The following is a 24,023-nucleotide window of genomic DNA, read 5'->3' on the forward strand; positions in this document are numbered from 1 at the left end:
ATTCTGTGAGTTTTAAAGCTTAAGTATTGAGATTTATATTTTTAATACTGAATTTGAGCTTCCAACTTTTACCCTGATTGCGTCTGTCTGCATAAATAAGGCTTCATCTTCTCTGTAACCAGTGTGCTTTGTCTAGATTGTTTTGTCTCCCTCCAAGATTAATCTATTAAGCGTTTTACATTTTCTATGCATCTTTAAAGGGCACTTAAGATGCTTTTAAGCATAATTTCTAAAATATTTAATAGATCTAATGGCTAGCAATATGTAACATTTAATAAATAAACTACAGAAGAAAAGTCGTTGGGAAAAAAAGAGAAGCTCATTTCTTTTTTCGGTATAATTATATTAGACAAGTAAAACAGCTGAAGAAAGCTATGAAAAAAAAAAAGAAAAAGAAAAGTATCTGGGAGCTGTTATCTCTTAGAAGTCCCTACTGTACACTGGAGAGGTGACCTAGTGCACATTTCCAGAGAAGTCAACTAGGAAGTCTTTAGTCTGAGGTCAAACTTATTGTCCATCAGGAGTAAAGACTGATCACCCAGAAGCTTCTTTTTTTCCTTAAGAAAGAAATAGTGAATAATAAGAAAAATGCTCATCTTAAATATGTGACCTATCTAACTAAACGTGATCTTTGAAATGGATGATTTGGCCACTACACTTTTAAGTTCTTCATTTTACAATGTCAACCACCTCTTGCTTGCAAAATCTTCAAAACTGCCTAATGGAAAACAGATTTCTCCACGCACTTACCCTTGCAAGCTCGGGTTGGATGAATTCAAGTGGAAATGTTTGTTACATTTTTAGTCTTAGCTTCCTTTAGAACGATAATTACGGAATAATTATGGACTAACTACAGAAAATAGTAAATGTTTGTCCAAGTAGAAGGAATGGCTATGTGGATTTAGTACCTGGCGGCTTTCTTTAAAACTGAATGTTATTTACACAGTGGAATGGCAAGCGACTGGAGCAGGGCAATCTATGAAAGACCCCAGAAAATGAGAAGCCTATAAGGAAAACGACGGGGAACGTTTTCTAAGGTCCCATTTGCCAGGGAAAGTAACTGAAGATAGGACTAGGGAAGAGGCAAGCATAAAACAAAAGACTTCCTTTCTTCCCCCGATCCCCCCCCCTTCCCCCCACCGCCCTTCAGTGTTTCTTTTGCCTTAGGTTGCTGCAAACGCGGGCAAAATTTGTTTGGAAAAAGAAAATACTTTTGGTTAATGCTCAATTTTCTTCTTCCAGATAATGAGGTAAGTGGTAGCCAAAAATATCTCCTGAGTTATAGAAGAGTAGTTGAAACTTTTCAAAAAAAAAAAAAAAACAAGTAAAAAGAAAGAAAGAAAAGAAAAGAAGGAAGAAAGAAAAATAAAGAAAAAGGCAAAAAACTAAAGCGATGTTATCCGACCCGCAGAGATTGCTAACAAAAAAGTAAAAGCCTCTCTAAAAGCATAAGCTCAATTTCACTGTCCCGGTCGGGATCGGTGATTGGTAGGCGAGGAAAGGTTCGTTTCGCTTCTGCCTTCGAGAAGACGTGAGCGGCACTGCTATATACAGGAGTGTAAGTCGGGAGAGTTATTCTCGGGTTTATCCAGCTCAGTGAAGCTGCAGTAGCTAAAAGCCAAATGGTCTAAGCTGCACGCCGCTGGCCTAAAGCTACCCGTCCCCGTTTTCCAAGCAACCGAACTGGGAGGGAATCCTGGACTCGCAACCCGACTCCGCTCGGCGCTGATTGGCTCCCGCGAACGACCCCGCCTCCGAGGCAGAGGCGGTCACTTCATCGGGACACGCCCCCCGGCCCTGGGAATCGCCGCCTGGCAGGCGGGCTGCGTCTGCCACTCAGTCGGAGTGGCGGAGGCTCTAGGCTCGGAGCCCCGCCCCCTCCCCCCTAATTGATATTATTGGAGTGTGGAGCAAGCGGCCGGTCTGCAGTCGGAGACTTGCAGGCAGCAAACACGGTGCGAATGTACCGGAGGGGGGAGAGAAATCAAACAGCTAAGCGTGGAGCAGCCGGCCTGGGACCCAGAAGGGGATCGATGCGAGGAGAGCAATAATAACAACAATAATAACCCACTTCGGAGCAAACAGCATCTAAAGACCTGCGACCCAACTGCAGCCTAAAATCAAACCTGCTCATGCACCATGGTTTTTCAAACTCGGTACCCTTCGTGGATTATTTTGTGCTACATCTGGCTGCTCGGCTTTGCACACACGGGGGAGGCGCAGGCTGCGAAGGAAGGTAAGGCCAGAGGAAAGCAAAGTTTGTTCTGACTTATTTATTTCGCTGTCTACCTGCCCGAGCCGACGGGTCCGCGGCGCTGCCGGCCGCGCCTCCGGCGCCAGGCGACCCTCCCCCGACCCCCGCCCCCTCCCCGCCGGCGGCTCGGAGCGACCAGCGGCGACCATTCGGCACTAGTCGGGCCCTGAGCTCCCGGGGTGGCCGGGGACCGGCGCGCGCTCTGCAGCCGGGGCAGCCCCGGGGGTCGGGTTGGCGAGGCTGGCGGGCGAGCTCCTGCATCCGGCGGCTCGGGTCTTTCGTTTCAGCCGCCGCGTCTGGCCGTTCTTTCGCGATCGGCCTGCCGCGGGCGCCTCGGTCAGAGTTGGTTCGAAAGCTGGGGAGTGAAGCCCCGCGTCGCCCCCAGCCTTCCCGGAGGGGACGAGACTTCCGAGGCTGCGAGCGCTCGGGCTCCTGCCGACTCCGCTCACTGCAGCGGCGGCGGGCCTGTGGTGGGCGCTCGGCTGCCGCGCGAAACAATGCGGCCGCGAGGGGAGGCAGCACGCGCGGGGCCCGGGCTCGACCTGCCGCCGGGAGGGCTGGCCGCAGCCGGCAGCCTGCCAGGAGAGGCCACCGAGTGAGAAGTCTCCAGTCACTTGGCCCAGGTCCGGTACTCCTGGAGTCCGAATGGCCAGTCTTGGCGAAAACCCTGGCCTCCGGGGACCAGTTCTGGTACGGGAGGGGAGGTTTCTTTTGACCACAGGATACGCCTGTACGTGGGTATGTTTTTTTTTTTTTCCTTCTTCCCCTGCGTCTCCTTTGAACCACTGGCAAAAGGTAAAATACCTTTCGGTGCCTGTAGTTGGAGCTGGGGAAAAATAAATCCTGTCTGAGGAAATGTTTTGCTGCTAAGCAGTGTCACAATACCCGTACCCAATCTGACAACCTGCGTATTTAATGTTGATTTTCAGATACTTTAGGAGCCTGTTCAGAGCTGTAAAGGGAGCGATCTGTTAGATTTAGGTCATGGTAGTACTAAGGGGAGGGAGCGTATTGGTCCTCGCTTCTTCTATTCCGAAAACTTAGGATTTCACGGAGCGTTTCTTTATTCTCTTCGCCCACCCTTCTTCATCCATTCAACATCCCAACCCGGTGCAGTATCCCACTTTGGAACCGCCTGACCTTCTGACCCTCACTTTGCACATCTGCAATGTGTGTGGACGCTGAATCCATTCAGAGAAAAACGTGTCTCTGAGCTGATGGTTATGTCTGCAGGTGCGTCTGCCAGAGACAGCCACCCACCCACCAACAGCACATTTCGAGCTTCTTGACTTTAGCGATCAGAAACAGTCACCCTGCCACCTTGTCCCTATTCCTCCGGAATAGCGGGATCTGAGGAAAAGTTTGCCCCGCACAGCAAAGCGGCGCGCGCGAGCTCTGGCAGACTCCAGCAGGAGTTTGAGCTATAAATAACTGCATCACTAGGGGGAGAGGTGCCTGCAGCCAGCAGGCCTCGCTCGCTCGCTCGCTCTCCTCCTCCGGTGCTACGTGGAGAGGGTTCTGATGCTCGCAGCCAGAGTTCTTTAGATGCAGACAAGATGTTTAAGAGGCAGGTGGAGGGGAACGCGTCCGTCTTCTCGGTGGCGACGCTCGGGGCGCTCAGGCGCAATCAGGCTATGGCATTCCCGGAGCGCAGCTACCCGGAGGTGGCCCGCGGCATCGCCGCACCCAAGGCGCACGGCCAGCAGCGCGGCGAGCAGGTGCGCGGCTTCTAGGGCAGCTGGGGTGGGGGCCGACAGCCCTGGTCCCCTTCCCCGCTTTCCTAGAGCCAGCAGGAGTGGCTGGGGGAGCAGAAAGCTAATTGTGGCTGCTGCTTTTCCTCTCGACAGTGCAACCGCCGCCGCGCCCTCAGAGGAGGCGCTTCCCGAAAGCCCGTCTGTTCCTCATGACTCCTGCCGGAGCTGGGCGCCACCGGCTCCCTGGAGTCCCCGGTCTGGAAGTGTAATGGACGCTAGGTTGGCGGGCACGGCCGTCTGGCTGCCCCGCCCCGCCCCGCCCCGATGCTCCGGCGGCACTGGAGTCGAGCGGGTGGCCGCCGAGCCTCAGCCCGGACCCCTCGGAGCGGCCAGCTGCTCAGTGCCTTCTCCGGGCACGCGGCGAGGCAGACTCCGTGTCGTGAGCCCAGAGGGAAGAAGTGCGCGGGGGCGATTGCATTCAACTCTCCAGAGCCGCCGAATGCATCACCGGCTCGCGTCCACCGTCCACGTCCTCTTGATTTGCTAATTTCGCTGATAACTTGCTGGCCACCAAGTAGCCCAGGGGTAAAGGCGCAGCAGAAAAGGGTAAACGCTGTGTTTATTTCATTCTTAACATCAAGCCCAAAGGGTCACTTAAGTTTAAAATCCACTGGTTGTTGTCAATCCAGAAGCTCCCTCCCCCAAAATAAATTCCAAAAGAGTTCTGTGGCTTCAGTTTGTTTCCTTGGGCTTCATCTCTTCCTCACAAGTTTAAAAAAAAAAAAAAAAAACCCTTTAACAATTACTTTTCTTGTAAATACACTAAGCCAAAGACTTCCTGGTATTCCAAGTTAAAACACAAATTGAAATTTTATAAGTTACGCTTGTTTTTAATTAAAAGGAGTCGATCTTTACCCTTGACAGTCTTAAACGTAAAACACTAAAACCAAGCAGTACAGGCTAACGTCTTTGTACTTAACTGTTTCTAGTTACTGGGGATCACCGAGCCCTGTAAAGGAATTGAGCGAAGAGTCAATTGTTCCTTGCTCTCCTAACAGGACGCTGTTTCCTTTACCTTTCCAAACACACACCTATTAAAACTAGAAATGATATTAAGACGTTTATGTACTCACATATTCTCATGTCAAAATGTGAACAATTTCCTGTAATTATGAACATTTATGTATGAATTATATGTAAAGAATCCAGTGATTTTTGTGCCAATAGATCATATGTCAAATGCTTTAAGGTCAGGCATATTATTTTAAAGAACCAACGCTATGTAACTCTAAAACCAGTTTTATCAGCAAGCATTTTATAGGAATAATTATCTTCAAGCAACAACATCTCCAATTGGAAGGATAATGTGTCCAAACAGATACCAGTCTAATAAGTTTTTTACATTAACACTAATACTTTAATCACACTTTTCATAAATATTGATTATGCTTTTTGATAGTTTAGAGATGGAATACAGTTGTTTGTAGAAGTCAGTTCAGAGTTAAAGCCGCCCAGAAAATAGCTAGTATGTGGAAATATTTCCAGTTGTGAAAGACATGTGTGAAAGCTGGTGCTTGCCTAGCACAAAAACACAGGCTGCAGGTAACAGGGACTTCTTTCTCATAGAAACATTGTTTAACGTGGATTGAGCCTTTTTATATTCACTTTGGTAGACGACAAAGTAATGGCAGCTCTTTCTTCTTTAAATGTTAAGCTCCTATTGTCAGGAGATGATAGGAAATATTGCTAGCAGAGTATTAAAAAGTAGAGCCTGGCTGAAAAAATGCTGTTGGGATTCTATTTTATTATGTTCATGTTGGTATATCTTGCGAAATGGTGGGAACTCACTGACTTCCAAAGCTATTGCATGGTATTACTACACAGTCCCATTATCTGATCTTAACTTCTTGCACATGCTTTCATGTTAGTATTCCGCTGAAAATTTACCTCACATTTTAATTGAAGGATATCAAGTGCATGGATACTTTAATACGCTCCCCACCAAAAAGTATAATATGCTTATATAATATGGATGTTCGTTGCACCGTTCATTTATATCAACGTCATAAGTCATAACATAGTAATTTAATAAAAATTAGATTCATCTTAAAATGCTTAGAGATGTGTTTAAAATTTTCCTTGTAACATTCGGGAATTCAACTTTCTTTTTCAGTACTCTTACTGGACTCTAAAGCACAGCAAACAGAATTGGAATGGATTTCCTCTCCACCCAGTGGGGTAGGTACATCTCTCATACAATATACAATATCATATCTCTTTAGAGTAAGAAACAGGAGCTTCTCCTTAGGGAAACTGTTCACGTTCATACATTTAAAACGTTTAAAACTTCAATATATTGTTCGGTATTTTGTCTTCTCTTCAGATATTGGATTCTCAGAGTATGGGAAGTATACTTAGAACTTTGGGAAATGGAAAAAAAAGAAAGAAACCCAAACCCAAGTCTTTGAGTTCTCATTGTGAGTGGCACCAATCATGCCTGTGCGCTCCGGTTATAAATGCTTACTAATTGCAGAGAACATTCTTTTCACAAACTCACTTAAGCCTCTGCAGTTGCCTTATGCTTCTGTGTAATAATCACTAGGTAGAGTCTGTAATTCTTCAAAACAGTATGAAACCTGTTTTCATCCTTTAAAAATAGTTCTAACATTGCCCAAAGGAGACTCCAGAGGGTAACGAAAACTGTAGGACAATATCAAGATGTAAGATTTGCTGCACAGTGTTAGATTCTTAACATTTGTGTTGTGCTATCTGCTGTTATTAATCAAACGTGATGACAGAAATATATCTCTATTACAGCAAAATTCAGCTTCAGCAAATGTGACTGAATATAAAATCAGCCTGTCCAAGTATGAGTAGAACCTTAAATGTTTTTTAAATAATTTTTCATGTATTCAGAAAGTTACATTACTCAAATTTAGTTTGATGATATCTTTATGTGTCATTTCCGATGGTGAGATAGGACCAACTTTTCATTTGATAGAGCAAGTGGACTCTGAGAAAAGAAAAAAAAAACCTCCATTGTAACTTAAGTTTGTCTTTAAGGCATGAGGAAATCTGGGGTTTAAGGGGCATGAAATATCAATGAAGATATACACACTTTCAACTGATTCTTACAATGAGAACGAAAGCAGAAGAACAAAACCATAGAATCAACATATCATGAACAGAAAATTCACTTGGAGAACTTCTCATTTAAGCATGCTTTAAGTTTTCAGAGTTTTTGTTAAATTAAAATTTGCAAAGTTTCTCTGAGCTCATATTGTAGTTATTTTTATTGGCCATAGGAAATTATGGGAAAATGACAAATTCATGAATTTGTTCTCTTTAAAAAAAAAGGTGCTTCCTTCTATGTGAAATTGTTTTCCTTAAAAAGTATACATTGTAGAAAGACATTCATGGTTTAAAAAAATAAATACCAGTCTTGCCAATGACAGATGCAACCCATTTTCTGCCATCTATCAATTAAAATAAATAGATAGAGAAGATGGTTTTATCTCCAAGAAGTAGACTGATAAAGGATTGCAGCACTTCATCCATGCAATCCACAACATGATAAATTATGACTGCCAATGTTATCTTGGACTCAGATGGGCATTTCATCAGTCCAGAGAATCTTGAGTTAAAGCTTAACTTTATATATGTGTGTGTGTGTGTGTGTGTGTGTGTGTGAATCAATAGTTTGTGTAAAAAAATATGTTCTCCTGCATTTTCTTTATATGACACAGATTTTTTCACATGTGCTTTCGAAGAATGATATTGTTGCCAACTGATGAGAAACTATTTTTTTATCACTTTATAAAAATTACTTTATAATATTTATAAAATTCACTGTCTGAATTGAGACATCTTTACCAATAGTGTGTGTCATCTGTGAAATGCTTTTGGTCTTAAAAAGTGTCTAATAAAACAGTGACATAAAAATATCAAATAGTGAGACTGCTTTCGTGAAAAGCATCTGTTTCATGGATAATTTATTTATCATGTCTGGAATGACATAATTACTCTTAAGATCAAATGTGGGAAATCTTCAGATTAGTCTTCTAGAATAGTTAGTCTTGATTTCCCCAAGCTGAAGCTGATCAGAAGGGCACATTTCGCTTTGGAGCTTTTGCTTTTTGCTTGACACTAAACTGTTTATCCTTCTTTTCATAACTTCACTCCGCTTAGGAGACACAAATCTAACTACCAGTGGAGGAATTTGAGATATTTGCCTTGGTTACATAAAATAGCATATAAACAGCTTAGTCAAGAAACAAATGGAACATATACACAGTGTTAGGCAGTGAAAGTGTGTGCCAAGAAACATGACATGAAGCTCAACTCGCTGCTTCAGGACCTTTGGCAATATTAGGCTGTTATAGTAAAAATTTAGTAAATATAGCATAACTAATTCTTTCACGAAACATTTCTGTGTTGCAGCATTCTGCAATTCATCAGTCCTTTTAATTTTATACGAATGATTTTAAAAATACATGCCAACATTATGCAGTGGTTTTAAGTCAATTGATAACTTTGATCAGGTTTTACAAGTGAAAATCATTAACAGATGTATATTATCATATTTTCTTGTCTACATCTTTTGAATTAATAGTTTAAATATCAGTTGCTGGAGGACTTAAGACCTAAAATACACAATAATTTCTATCTGGAATTTATAATTGGAAAAGATGACAGTTTCCTTGTTACTATAGGAGCAATTATGATAACAGTAAGAGAGACCATGAATAGCCTTTACTAAAGCCTTCAAAGCTGTTAGATATACTGAACTTGTTTGCTATGAGCAGGAAGTAATATACATGGTCCAATCATCTTTGAATTTGTTGTTGAACTATCTGTCTCCCCTTTTTTAGGTGAAGTAATATAAATGAATTCACTTGTAGTATATATTGTATCAGAAGATAAATGGGCCTTTAAAAACAATTCATGCATAGCTTGCTAATTTGACAAACATATTTGGTTGTCCACTGAAAACAAATCGTTTACACGGGTGAATTTTACTTTCAAAACTACTTGGTAATTATATATGGCTTTATGTACAGTTTTAAATATGATGCTGGAAAAATAAGCAGCTCTTTAAAATGCTTCTTTTTCAAAAGATTGCAAGATATTACACATTATACTTTGCAACACATTGTATAATGTCTTCAAGTTCCAAGATTTTTGGAATCTTGTTACAATGTTTGTAGGCATCTTTGGACTTAAGAATAAAGCAAACATTTAAATTGTCAACTGAGTTATCAGGAATTCTGCCCAGCATCCATACACTTTGAGGAGTAATGTTAATAACTATTAGCCTTAGCCTGTTAAAATTGAAGTCTTACCAGAGACTAAACACTTAAACACAAACAGAGATACTAGAACGCTCACAGCAGATGTGAAAGAATTAAATTTTCATTCTTTGTTCAAACGCAAACGATGCTCTGTTAACTAAAATACTGCAGAAGGGGAATTCTACCATCTCTGACTTCAGGGACGCGTACTTGTGGTGCTGTCTTTGTTCTTCATATTATTTCGAAACTATGATGTCATTTTTTTTAATTTTTATTTTTGCTGAAAGACTAATGAACCCCCTCTCGCCTTTTTTTTTTTTTAAATTTACAGTGGGAAGAAATTAGTGGTTTGGACGAGAACTACACCCCGATAAGAACGTACCAGGTGTGCCAGGTCATGGAGCCCAACCAGAACAACTGGCTGCGGACTAACTGGATTTCCAAAGGCAACGCACAAAGGATTTTTGTAGAATTGAAATTCACCTTGAGGGATTGCAATAGTCTTCCCGGAGTACTGGGAACTTGCAAGGAAACCTTTAATTTGTACTATTATGAAACAGACTACGACACCGGCAGGAATATCAGAGAAAACCTTTACGTAAAAATAGACACCATTGCCGCAGATGAGAGTTTTACACAAGGTGACCTTGGTGAAAGAAAGATGAAGCTGAACACTGAGGTGAGAGAGATTGGACCTTTGTCCAAAAAGGGATTCTATCTTGCCTTTCAGGATGTAGGGGCTTGCATAGCATTGGTTTCTGTCAAAGTATACTACAAGAAGTGCTGGTCCATTATTGAGAACTTAGCTGTCTTTCCAGATACAGTGACTGGTTCAGAATTTTCCTCCTTAGTTGAGGTTCGCGGGACATGTGTCAGCAGTGCCGAGGAAGAGGCAGAAAATTCACCCAGGATGCATTGCAGTGCGGAAGGAGAGTGGTTAGTACCCATTGGAAAATGTATCTGCAAAGCAGGCTATCAGCAAAAAGGGGACACATGTGAACGTAAGTAATATTTGTTATTTTAATTTGAAGTTCTTAGTTATCAGATATTTTATATAATAACAAGTACTCAAAAAGTAAATCTTTTATGCCAGTTACCCAGTTCATTTTATCTTAAAAGTCACTATTAAATACTACAACTATGTATAGTAGTATCTTCTCTGTTGATATACAATAAATGTTGGTGATGATAACAATTGTGAATAAATTTTGCTTGCCTTGTTAAACATGTTTGGTAATATGGAAGGAAGCTGTTGCACACTGGGCTGTAAGGTTTAAAAGAAACAGTCATTGAAGTGGACTTTAGCCAGTGAAGACCGAGGGCATGCCCATAGGGCCTTAATGAGATACGATTCTTCCAGCTTCTAAGCCCTGATCCTTTGAGCCTTCGGTTAGCACGAAGTATAAGGAACGGCAGCTTACAAAGAGGAGCCCTATTAGTGGTCAAGTATTAACAAATACAGCACAGATATTTAAAATTGCCATTCATGAATACAGGCATTTTGATGTGAAAGCACCATTTCATGTTATCCATCTCTGTAGTTCCTTTTGGCAATGATGTCATTCTTTTCTGGACTAAAGAATACAATGGGTGCTCTTCTGGTAAGTCAGGCCACAGTGGATCATATTTTTGTAAAAGAGGTCTGAAGTAGAGTTTGAGTTGGCACAATACAGCAATTAAGTTGTTCATATTTGTTTCGGGACAATAGTGTATATTTTCAAGAATCCTTTTCTTATATTTTCAAAAATCAATTTTCTCTTAATTAACATGATTAAATATTAGAATTTTTTTAAAGTTTGAAACAGCAACATGTGTATAACCTTTTCCAATTTAGGTCCTGAAAAAATATGCAAGATAATATTACTTATGTCAGTATTAGTTTACAAAGCATGATAGAGTCTATAGAATGACATTCACATATTCCTTAAACTGCTAAGTTGGCAGCATAATTTAAATGCTTTCAAAAACTAGTTAGGTGAAAGACAGCTGCTCATCATGATTGTTGTAACTATCTATGTTTTCTTCTAGCTGTTCTAGGTACTCATCCTTGTCTTTTCTATGTATTAGCTTGGTTTATGAGATAGGTTCGCTGTCCTGTCTGTTTTACACAGTGGAAATGGGACCCTGAAAAACAAATAGGTCACTTGCCGTTGCACTAATAATACCTGTGTTAGTCTAGATTCAGACTTAGCATATTCTGATTTTGGGGCCTACATTTTTTAACAACATTACTTTTGTAATTTTCTCCACAAAGCAAGAAGAATCCTGACAAATACTATTTTTCATTGTTGATCTTAAATGTTTTCCACATAGGAACAAGTTGCCCAAGCCATATCTGAATTATATCACCCCCATTTTATGAGAATATTTAAAGAATAAATGATAATTTAAAAATATTTAGATATCTGAAATGAAGAGTGCAAAATACACCTTTAATCCCAGTGCTCTGGAGGCTGAGGCAGATGAATACTCAAGTTCAAGGTTAGGTGGTCTACATAGTGAATTCTTGGACAGCCAGCTCCCTGATAAAACCTTGTCTCAAAACAAACAGGTAGGCAGACAAAAAAAAAATCAAAATTTATATTTCTGATAATTTGTTTATTTACATTATAATCCTTTGGCTTTAAAATGATGGCCATCCTAATTTGAGACCTGCTATAAGTAGAAATTGCATACTGCATTTCAAAGGAATAAAAGAAGACATATACAATTAGAAATTATCAATATTCAATATAATCTGAAATAATAATTTAAAGTTAGGTGTATTGGGTTAACTTTAGTATTGCACGAAACCTATACAAATGTTAAGCAAGGTGTAGGTGTGCATGTCTGTTATTCATGCACTCGGGTAAGAGGCAGGAAGTTGACAATGAGGCCAGTTTGCAATGAGATGCAATGAGGCCTTTGGCTTTTAAAGCAAATAATAATAATAATACTAACCTAAATATCTATTTCTCTCCTTTTGACACAGCTAGGTGATATACTAAACTTACATTTATGACTCACATTGTTCTCCTATTAAACGCACGTTTTGGTTGATAAAGCTGAGCGCTTATGTTGTTCAGCCTTGTTTGAAGAGCTAAGTCCGTGATGTGGATTGCCAGGATGGATATAAAGTAGTCCTTCCCCAGCACTCAATTATTATCCGCACTGTAGATAACACGGTAAACTCTGGACAAACAAAAGGAACTTCTGTAGACGAAGGTCCCATTAGCAAACACCGAGTTTTCTGATGCCCCTACCATGGCTTTCCTCCTTCATTTCTCATGAGAGTAGTCAATTAGAAAATCTTTAGGATTCCACACATGTGAACCAGGAAAATGATACATCATTTCCCATCCTTCCATGGCAGAATGGAATCTTCCTGGATAAATATAATATTTCCCCAATGAAGTAATCAGAGGAAAGGCAGTGTTCTTATCCAGTAGGAGTTAGCAATAGTTCTTGAAACAATGTTGAGTCCAACTGTACCAGTTATTTAAATGTTTTGACAGCAACAGTATATTTTTTTTTCTGTAAGACAAAAGCTAATGCTAATAACTTAATTGATGTGAGAGAAAAATTTCAATTTTACACTATTATAAATGGGGAAGAAGAAGCAAAGCGGAAATGCATATTGTGTAAAAGGTCACAATTAAATTTGATAAAAGACTAGGAAGTAAAGGTTTTTTTTACATGAAAATCACAGTTACAAGTTTTGTTTAATTTTCTGTAATTTCACAGGAAATGTTTGAGTTGTACACATTTATACAGAGAACCGAATACAAATATTTTCAACTATAGTTTATAGATATATTTGCCATAAGAAAAGGCTGCAGTTTGTTCCAAATGAGCAGAATCATTCTGCTAACCATGGTGCTATTATAAATAATTATTTGGTTTTAAGGAATTAGTACTAAAATTGGAAACCAAAATTACTGTCATCTGTGAACTACACCGTGGTACCTAAAACTAAAGTAAATTCCCTCCACCTTCAACTGCACAAAGTCCTGCCATTTTATGGGTGGAATTGTTTATTGGCAGTAGGCATTCATTTACTTCTGAAAGCCCAAAGAAGTTAAGATACTTCTCCGTATCCTTATATTTGCCTCATTCTAAACCAGTGACATCGTTCAGGACAAGACTTTCTTAGATTTTTATGAATTGATGATATACTTGAGGAAGGAACTATGCTCATTTGTGGAAACACTCTGCTCCTTGGCAAAGTTACAACGCATGGCTGTGAGGGTGCCTGGCTCTGGATTTGATCCAGGCCTGCCTTTATAATATTCCTCCTGTTCCCTCTCAATGATCCTGTTAAGAATTGGAAAACAAATCCAGTCCCGTATTGAGGAACACTGATGTCTTGAGAGGAGATGCTGGTCTGTCCCTAGCCAAATGTGACTGATTAGCCACTTAAAGCCTAGTTTATCTGGGCGCTGTCTAGCGCATCGTTGAGATGCTTAGTGGAGGACAATGTGAAAAGTGAGTAAGTGTGCAAACTGGTCACGATTTTTATTAATTGCTTTAAGAGCCCGTTTCATGACCTTGAAGAAAGTAATTCATTTTCTAAAGCCACACGTTTCTTCAATCTATGAATACATGAAGAACTTCTAATAATTGTCTATGAATACATGAAGAAATTCTAATAATTAAGTAACTGTTTTCAAGTAGAATTTTGCAACTGCTTTAAAATATGTAATTCTAATTTGTAAAGCTTTCTTGTCAATTTTGCATTTTGAATATTTGTCTTTAAATTGTAGCTTGAATGAAAACTAACAAATATATTGTTTTTCTGTGTCAGTAAGAGAGCCTTTTAAAAATCGTACAGATTATTATATTTTACAAAATATGTGAGAAGGTTGGTAAAATTGCATCCTGAATTATTTGTGCATTTTTTAAATTTTGTGTGGTTTTGCACACGTGTAGCTGAGTTTTATCATAGATTGCTATGGGTAATTTGCAGTAGATGTCGAACAATCTTGGTCCTTCATTTTTTCATGTAGCTATTTTAACTTTCCTGAGACTCTGAATCTCAGAGATACTAAGGCAGTAAGGTTAGATGAGCTTGTATCTTTACTTTGTATGCATCTTTATTTTTCTTTTGTCTTTCCTCAACTATACAACGTGTTTCCCTAAAGTCTGTTCTGGACTTCAGTGTATAGTTTTGAGCTGCTGCACAACTGATCACATTTTATTTTATTGAAGATATCTGAATAATTATCTGGCCCCAAAGTGCTATCTTTTTTTGCTTTCAAAATGTTCTTTCTGGCTTGAAGCATGGAGTTGATATCATCAGAACTGTAAAAACACATGGTGATAATATAGAAATGTGATTTGCTTGCTATGTTTCTATTGCTTAATTGCATTTTCTGAAAAGAAAAAAATTAGGAATTTCCTCATGATTATTTAAAATACAAATTCAAATGATAGATTTATAGTTTTGATTAAAATGGTTTTCTTCCCATCTGTATCCTATTATTTTCAGTTGACAAGTTAATAGAGATACCATTTTAGTGAAATATGATTTATAAACTTTTAACATCTACCATCCTGGAACTTAAAACATCCATTTGACTTAAAAAGCATTAGCTGTTTAAAATTTTCTTCTTGCTTGCAGTTATGAAACCATGCTTTACTTTCACAGACAAGGAGCATATGATTTGTGACATCAAATTCCATGATAGCCAATTAGTCTTTGAAATGTATTGTATTGCTAAAGAAATATTAAGAGAAATATACTCTGTATTACAACGTAAATTGCTATGATGTAGAAATTGTAGAATTCTGAAATTCTGGATACACACCTTACCAGGTACTTAAAGTAGGGCACTCTAAACCTTAATTTCCTTAAGTTTAAATGGGGCTAATAAAAATAGTACTTCCCTCATAGGGGTCTTATTAGAATTGAATGAAATAACGCACGTTAAACCCTAAGAATAGTATCTGGGACATAAAAAATAATCAATGAATATGTACTATTATCTTATTATTAATAATGCAGTATGATGTATTCTAGGTAAAAAAAAAACTTTGGAAATAAATGAGTGAAAATATATTGTGCAAGCCACAGCCAGTGAATTATCCTTTTACCTAGCTTTCTACTTCATGTAACACGCAAGAGAGCACTGAAATAAAATAAAATAACTCATACACAGCCATTTTCCCTACAGAAATGTATCTGAAATATTAGTAGTAACTTGAGTGCTCAAAGTTAAGAGTTAACACTGCAGTTGAACTTAGATATTATAATATCAGTGATTTTGCACAAAATGTTTGAACTGTCTTTTTTAACAATTTTGAATGAAAACTCAAGTAATAATTTTTATATACATATATAGGGAGAAATAGATGAAACTATAACTATGATTTTGATTTAGTCTAGGAATTTGAGGTGATATTTTATTCTCTCCGCTTTAAAGGTATCTAGAATATTAGCTTTCATATATTATAATTAGTATACTTAATTATACTATAAATAATTATGATATATAGGTAATCACAAGACTAACTTAAATTGTGTCTTCAATATGTGGTCTTAAATTGCCGTTAGGTTCTGCATAAATGATACACGCTGGTAAATGGCAAGTATATTTTAAAAGGTGCAGAAGGACAGAGATTTGGGGCTTTTGGTAAAACAGCTCATCGATTTTGTTTCTTTAATTTTTAGTCAGCAATTTGCACGGACTAATTCAATAGTGTTGAGAAATGTCACCAAATCATTCAGCCCAGTAGATAGATACTATTACCTAAGGCGAAGATCAGAAAAGTATAACTGGGATAATAACAAGCTGCTATAATGATATATGCTTCACCTCATGCATGGCCATGATGTGGCTATCCATTTTACTTTGTTTATTTTGCGCACCTCTGGGTGTGTGTTCGTGTCTGTACCACTGTCCGTGTGGGGTCAGAGGACATTGTCCAGGGGTCAGACTTCTCCTTCCACGGTACAGCTTAGGAGATGGACCTCAGACCAGCAGGCTGGGGTCGAGTGTCCTTACCCGCTGAGCAGTCCTGCTTGCTCGCTCGCTCGCTTGCTCGCACACTTCTGTGATGTAAAGCAGCAGGATCATGGCGAGCCTGGGATAAGTACCCACTGTCACAGGGAGTGGAAGGCCGCTCTTTAATCAGGTTGCTCAGTCTTCAGGATCCCCAGAGTACCCGAGTAATTACGGAGGGCCGTATCAGTTTGATCAGTTGCAGGATCATGTTAATTGACTTTCAGAATATTTGGAGAGGGGATAGAAACCTGAACGTTTTCTCGCGTTATGACAGTTTCAAAGTATTTGTGTCTGTTTTCCTAAGCACACTGTGCAGTCCAATTATTTTTCATCCCTCACTCTCTTTTTCCTTTTATTCCAGTTCTTTAAACGGCAATCTGTGTGAAGTACTGATACACAGCATTCCTTTATTGTTTAGACGCTTCATGCTCCTAAGCCTACAGAAAAAATCCTATTTTTCAGACTGGCACTTAAATCCTTTCATCTTAACCATGGCAGGTTTTTTTTTTTTTTAATGAAATTTCAGTGCATATTTATTATTGTTGAAGTCCTGCCTCTTTCCCTTTGCCTGATACTGGTTTACACAGCTTTAAACATTGGTCCGCTTTTTTTTTTCCCTGCACTGTCCCATTATTTAATGATATCTGATATTAAAAACAAATGTAGTTCTCATTGCTACTTCTGTGACCTGACTGATCTACTACTGACGTCCCGTGCATCCTTGGTAAAGCACTGGGGCTCCTTCTGAGGTCCTTCTGGATGACTTCTGACAGTAGTCTGCACCCTCCTCCTCACTGGACCCTTCTTTTTCCCACATGCTCTCCTTTCTCTCCTGGCAGAGGAGGGATGAGTAACACAGAAGGTAATGTGCCCCACACCTGAGGAGGTTGTTCCAATGAAGAACAGCGGATCACGATTCCTTTGATTTTCCCACTCTCTCCCAATCTTTCTGTGTCTTTCTTCTCAGCCTCCTCATCTCTTCCTTCTCATGAAATAGAGGCTTGGTCTCTCCTCTCTGTTACCAACCCTCTGAGAAGGAAGGGTCTCTCCCAGCCTGCATGACTTTTTCTGAGCTAAGGTCTGAAGTGTGTTTATAGTTACTGTATGCTGAGACTGAGGAATCTTCTAAAGCTAGAATCTTTACTTTCAATTTATATCTTTAAAATATTGGCTTGAACAAAAAGCAACAAAAAGAAATAAAATCTAGAATGAATGTGGTGATCCCTGGGAAAGGGAAGATATGTATAACCCCTATTATGTCATAATATTGCTCGATTTTATACTCGTATCACCTCATACTTTTTTATATTTTAAATTCTGTACATTCAGAAACCTATGATACTTGTCTAATACATTTAAAAATAAACAAAACACAGATATGGAATAAGTATCTCTGTGGTCTCTGGCTACTTTCTTGTGAAAGCAGTTGTTGTCTGTGTTTATCCAGAGACACGGATAAGTATTACAATACATAAAATTACACTCATGTCACAATTTCAAGGTAGAATAATGTAGGTGTTATTTAAAACTATTCAGGTTTTTACTTATCTTCAGTCATCTCTGTTTGTATTCATAGTACCTTGAAATTTAATTTTTCAATAAGGAGAAGAATAGAAATAAATAAAATGGAATGTAATGAAAGGAAGATGAGAATATGGAGTCAATATCTCTGTTTCAGGTTTTAGTAATTAGTGCATTTAGCGTATAATTTTAAACATTTTAGATTAAACTAGTCCTAACAAATATGTGATATCCTTTTATATTTCTAGTAGCAGTTTAAATTGGCATGAATTTCTGACAGGCAGTGTCATAATATAAATCAGTGATCTTCTGTTTCCTATACAAGTCCAGGCCTTTATCTGTAAGATAATTATAACTCTCCTATAAAATAATTTCTTGCTAATGATTTCTGTTTGACAGCTATTCTGTGTCAATAATATTTTTATGATAAATTTTACACAACTATATAATCTTTAGTTTTTTATGGTTATAATGCATCAATCAGAGAGGGAAATTTCAGAACAAATCTATTTAAATTAGTACATCCACTAAAAAATATCTTTAAAAAATTAAACTTATAGGTTGGACATCTGTCCTATCATATTCTTGTAAGTTAATATGGGAAAAGCAGATATTTTTTCACATATAAATTAAAATAAAGTATTTATTTTAATTTTAAATGTGTGTGTATCTGTGTCTGTCTGTCTGTGGTATATTTGTGTGTGTTTCTGTATGTGGGTATATGAATATGAATGCTGTTGCCTCGGTGGTCAGGAGGCTTCGTATCTATAGAAGTAGGAGATACGAGTGGATGGGAACCTCTTGACTTATTTGGGAACTGAACGTGAGTCCTCTGGAAGAGCAGGCTGTGCTCTTAACCACTTAGCTATTTCTTCAGCTTCATGCCTATAGATATTATATTTTAAATCTAGTGAATTATTTTTCAGTCTGTGGGTTGCAACCCCTTTGGGATCAAATAACCCTTAAACAGGGATCACATATCAGATATCCTGAACACCAGATAACTGTATTACAATAACAATAGTAGCAAAATTACAGTTATGAAATAACAGCAAAAATAATTTTATGGTTGGGGGTCACCACAACATGAGGAACTGTGTTAAAGCGTTGAAGACTTAAGAAGGTTGAGAACTACTGAACTAATAATAAAAAACAATTCAACCTTGAATTTAGTTCAAATTAATAATCTATAGACATTTTTATTTCTAATCTGTGATAAAAATTGTTAAAACTTAGGTATATTATAGACATAATGTCAATTATCAGCATTTTCTAGGAAACAATTTTGTTTGGGCGTTTAAACAATTTACTGTTGATGATAATATTACATATCAGTGCTAATGTCTAAAAAATTACAGCAGCTATGAAAGGACCCATAGTGTGCTATATTCTGCTTAATGTATCATCTAATTAGCTCTTAGTTTCATCCCTCACCCGTAGGGATTTGACCCTCAGTCCAGCGCTGCTCTGGAGCCATAAACGATAAATTGCAAGGTGTTTTTGTTTCCCTTGGCTTTGTAAAATATCTAAATCTGAGGAAAGAAACCTACAGTATTTTGACCCTGAAGTACAAGAGTTGATTGGATATAATATTTAGCTGCACAGCTGCATTTATTATTGAAGTTGAGTAATGAAAATCTATTATTGTAGCTTATTCTACCTTGTAAGATATTTTTTGGAAACAGAGAATAGGAGAAAAAATAGTGTAGAAGTGGTTACTTGTTGAAGGGTATAATGTCTTGAAAGAATATATTCCTGTCAGTTAGGGGATAAAATAAATGCTTGTTCTGAGAAAATAGATGAAATATTATGCAAGCTAGGTAAATTCCTAGTGCTTTAACTGTTCTCTGTTTATTTAAATAGCAGTTTACTGTTATTAACTGAACCACTTCCCATGTAGACAATTACACCTAATGATGTTAATGACATTAATTTAAACTAATAGCTGGGTTAAACAAATAAACCTAATGGATTCTTTAAATATTTCTTTGTGTCTTCTACTTTTAACAAGATGAAATAACGAACATTTCCTAGCTTGTCTAAGTCTGATGCCATTTTGCGAAGGTTGTCTGCCTCCTTGAAACGAATTATGAGAGAAGATATACCCTTTACTCTCTCAAATAAAATGCATTTTAACAGATATTTCATACTCTGGTGGCATAGTATTTTACAAGACAATTAGAATAATAGATTCTTGGACTGTCTGCCCTGAAGATCATTAGCAATATATTAAAAGAATATATTGGCAAATAGGACAAGTCAAATCCTCATGCATAGAGTTAGCATTTTATTGAAAAGCGTTCCAAAGGCAAAGTTGAATTTCTTTTTCTGTTTAAACTTACTTAATGGACACACAATTCATAAATGTGCAGTGCCATAAATGCACATGCCCGCTTGTGCACACGCTCTCAGCCCCCCCCCACACACATAGCCTTACATACATACACAGAGCTACATAGCTCACTTGCACCACACTAAGAGCAAAATAAAAGCATTACTGAACATAATAATGGAACTAAAGGAAAAGATTTTTCCTTTTGCCTCATTTTTAGATGTCTAAATTGTTATGCGCTGATTCGTTAATTTACAAGTACCAAAGAGTTATGTATTTTTCTTCTCTGTGGAAATCATAATTACCAATCACAAAGAAATAGGAAAAAATACTCATATGGCATACGCTTGAAGTATTAGATGTTTTAAAAGCAAATCAAAATAAAACTACCTTAGTGATATAAACTGCCAGGCTGAAAGTTTATAAAATAAATGTTTTCTTCATTTTCTAGCAGATACTTAAGATTTCATAGGATGTATGTAACAGATCAGGGCTGCTTTGTTCTTGGATAAAAGGGAACATGAATTCGGGCTTATATAACCTTCCAGTTTCCTCAGTGTTTGATCAGGAGAGAACAATACTGACAATTAGCACATCTTTATTATCACGTCTGTTGGATGGACATGCACTCTGAAGTAAAATCAGTGGGTATCGCTTATAGGATCAGTTACCTAGGCGTTGGGCAGAAGTTGTTGCCATTCATCATGGCTTTCACACTGCATGAACAGCCTCTGCAAAGCCTTCAGACCTTACCCCTCAGCTTTGTCAGGGCAGAAAGGCAATTTCGCATTTGAAAAATCTCTTTCTTAAAACTGACAGCACCTATTTCTCAAAATTGTCCACGTAGACAGGCAGTTTTGGTTTGCAAACAAAATTTAACCTATATGCATACATAGCCCACACCTTTCCTAAAGTTTTTAGTTTGTAACATTGATTTTGTGTAAAGTCAAGTGCAGGCCTCTGTGTTTTTCTAGTTTCTGCTTTTTCAATTAGTATTTTACCCCAATAAGATAACATTACCCTTGCTCATTCAGTATGTACAGATTATCACTGCATATTCACCCATCCATGTTTGTAGTATACCTCAATCCTCATTAAGAAAAAGTGAATACTCGATATCTCTCCTCCCGCTGAGTTTTGTTTTGTTCATCCCTGCTCTTTTACAGTATTTTAGAGACTTTAGCAATTAATTGCTTTTAATTTTCTTGCACTATCACATGGTTTAAAATGTCTAAAAACATGTTTAACCATTATATGTGTGTATGTGTGTGCATATGTATGTGTATCTATAGATATATACAGAAAGTTAGTTTCTTGTTTTTGAGAGATGGGATCTCATTGTATACGTGAGGTTGGCCTGGGATTCCCATGTAGGTCAGGTTTGCATTATACTTGAGATTCTCCTGCCTCAGCCTTCTAAGAATTGTAGCTGCATATGACCAGGTCTGGCTTTTCCTATCTTTTTTTTTTTTTTTTTTTTTTTTTTTTTTTTTTTTTTTTTTTTTTTTTTTTTTTTTTTTTTTTTTTTTTTNTTTTTTTTTTTTTTTTTTTTTTTTTTTTTTTTTTTTTTTTTTTTTTTTTGGTTTTTCGAGACAGGGTTTCTCTGTAGCTTTGGTGCCTGTCCCGGGAACTAGCTCAGTAGACCAGGCTGGCCTCAAACTCCCAGAGATCCGCCTGCCTCTGCCTCGCGAGTGCTGGGATTAAAGGTGTGCGCCATCTATTAAATGGATACAAATAGTAAGAGTGCACCTTCCTTCCTCATCGTGTCCTTATTTAGTAGAATGTAAGTATCCTATAAATGTGGCAGAATTTTAGTTTCTGCTTGCCTTTTATGCCAGTAATTTTGCTTATTATAAACTAATGCTGGTCATGCTAGTATTTAAATAAAGTAACTGAACTTGATTAATCCTTATTGCTTAACTTTACAAAATTTGATCTAGTGGTGTTATGTCTCTCAAGTTGTTTTTATGTTTTCTTTAAAGTGCTAGAGACTGAACTCAGAGCTCTCTATGTTCTATCCACATGCAACCACCACCGGGCTCAGGATAACTATGCATTTTGTTTTGAGATTGAGTCTTTTCATGCCACCGAGGTTGACTTCAAAATAGCAGTGGCTCTGCTCCCCGAATCCTGGAATTATGGTCTTGTGCCATCATGCAAGGCACTGTGCCTTTCTGCTGTGAAAAGGAGCTTACTTCTTCAGGTTTCTCATAAAACCCATGACTTCTTTAAATCACTGCCATTCTTTCTTTATAAGACCTTACGGTATTAACCTTAGCAAAACAGTATAAAGGCAAATAAAAATTACCCATTATATCAGCCTGAAGAAAGCCTCCTATTACATGACTTCGAGCCTGCTTTATAAGGATACGAAGTGAACAGCACTGTTCTCTGCACGGCAGGCTTTTGGCCCTTATGTAACAGCAGGGATGTTCTGCTGTTCTGTGCAAGCTCAGGGCCCACATCTTCAGTCAGGTACCCATCCGGATGTGCGGCTGAGTGCCTGAGCAGCAGCGCTCTGAGCCTTCTGTTTTCAAAAGCTGTAACATCAAACCACCATGTGTTCAAATTTGAGAAAGAAATAGATGCTAACAATAAAAAAGACTTTAGTGAGGAATTGGGAGGGTTTTTCTTTCCCCTGCCGAAAAGGCAGAATGAGAATGAGTGCGTGAGAAGGGCCAAGGTGGGAACACTGACACAGCTCCTTCTGATCTTTCATTTTTGAGGCGTTCCTGCCGTCAAATACATTTGCATAGACAGCAAACAGTGTTATTCCGTTAATAGAGCATAAATATTCAAGAGCCCCTAAATATAGCTAGTTTAAATTCATATAAGCTGGGACTCAGTCACTTGTTGAAAAATGAAATATGGGTGTAAACCGGCATTCACTTTTCACGTGATCTTTATTGTCACTGCTTTGATTTTTTCTTCCATTCCTTGTTCCCATTCTTCCCCTCTTCCTCTTCTTATCCTTATCATTTATTTCCTAAGGAGTAAGTGTAAGAAAAAAAAATCAGGTCAGTTTTTGCACATGGGTAATCTGCACTGGATATAATACACATGTATCCATATAAATCTACAGGACACCTTTATTTATTATTCATTAATGCCAGTAGATAACTGGACTGTCACTTCCAGTCAAAGTGGAATCTGATAGACTCTTGTCATTGAATGATGGACATATTCGCAGGAATATGATTGGCAGACTGCATTGGTCACTTGGAAAGAATCAACCACCCTGTTCCAAATTTGAAGATGAGAATTTAATCATCTCACTGTCCTCTCTTTAAATTTTTTGTACTATCAATATCTCACTTGGTTCACAACATTTTAAATTGTCTTTTAGCACCATAATCGCAAATTAGAGAAATTACTACTTAATTTTTTTAGGTGCACAGGTGTCTGGTGTTTGACCCACATTTTATGGAAGAAATTTGATTTGTTCACTATATTTTATTGAAAGACCACCCTGAATGAAAATTTGCAGTTGCAGTATGTACATGCATATACATACACAAAGCTTTATTTTCTCGAGGAAATACTATTTAATTAAGAGAATCAAAATAGTGAGTCTTTATACACTCTGTGGCACTAAGAGAAATTATGCCCTTGCAGTGCTCTTTAAATAACTGTATTCTTTTGAATAGACAGCTTCATCCCAGTGAGCATACTTAGAATTTAGTTTGTAGCTATAGTTGATAGAGAATAAAGTTTCTAAGAATTTTAATTGGTAATTTTCATTAATAATTTGCTAAGTTTCTGAGATTAAATAAAATTCATGAAACTTTAGAATCTTTTAATCTAAGTTTAATATCTTTGCTTCATTTAATGGAACGTGGTTGTATTATTTTTTTCTGCAACCTAACAAAAGATTTAACATGACTTAGTATTAGTACATTCATCATTTTTAGCAATATCTTCTTTTATTAGCCTATGTCATTTTTATAT

At 38.1% G+C, this 24,023-nt stretch overlaps 1 protein-coding gene across 5 annotated transcripts in view; it reads left to right on the forward strand.

Moving 5' to 3' along the window:
* The first annotated feature begins 1,914 nt into the window (after positions 1–1,914).
* The window catches only part of Epha7 (EPH receptor A7), a 152,506-nt gene continuing 130,397 nt past the window's right edge, over positions 1,915–24,023 (forward strand). For all 5 annotated transcript variants that reach the window (XM_050145458.1, XM_050145459.1, XM_050145460.1 and 2 more), the window contains exons 1-3: positions 1,915–2,236; positions 6,122–6,186; positions 9,571–10,240. In XM_050145458.1, the coding sequence (XP_050001415.1) occupies positions 2,140–2,236; positions 6,122–6,186; positions 9,571–10,240 (832 nt within the window). In that variant the 5' untranslated portion in view covers positions 1,915–2,139. The remainder of the gene's footprint in view (positions 2,237–6,121; positions 6,187–9,570; positions 10,241–24,023) is intronic.

The sequence above is a fragment of the Alexandromys fortis genome, unplaced genomic scaffold, assembly GCF_014885135.2.
Source record: "Alexandromys fortis isolate MF-2015 unplaced genomic scaffold, M_Fortis_MF-2015_v1.1 scaffold_2_26212498_36691700, whole genome shotgun sequence".
In the NCBI taxonomy this organism is placed as follows: Eukaryota; Metazoa; Chordata; class Mammalia; order Rodentia; family Cricetidae; genus Alexandromys; species Alexandromys fortis.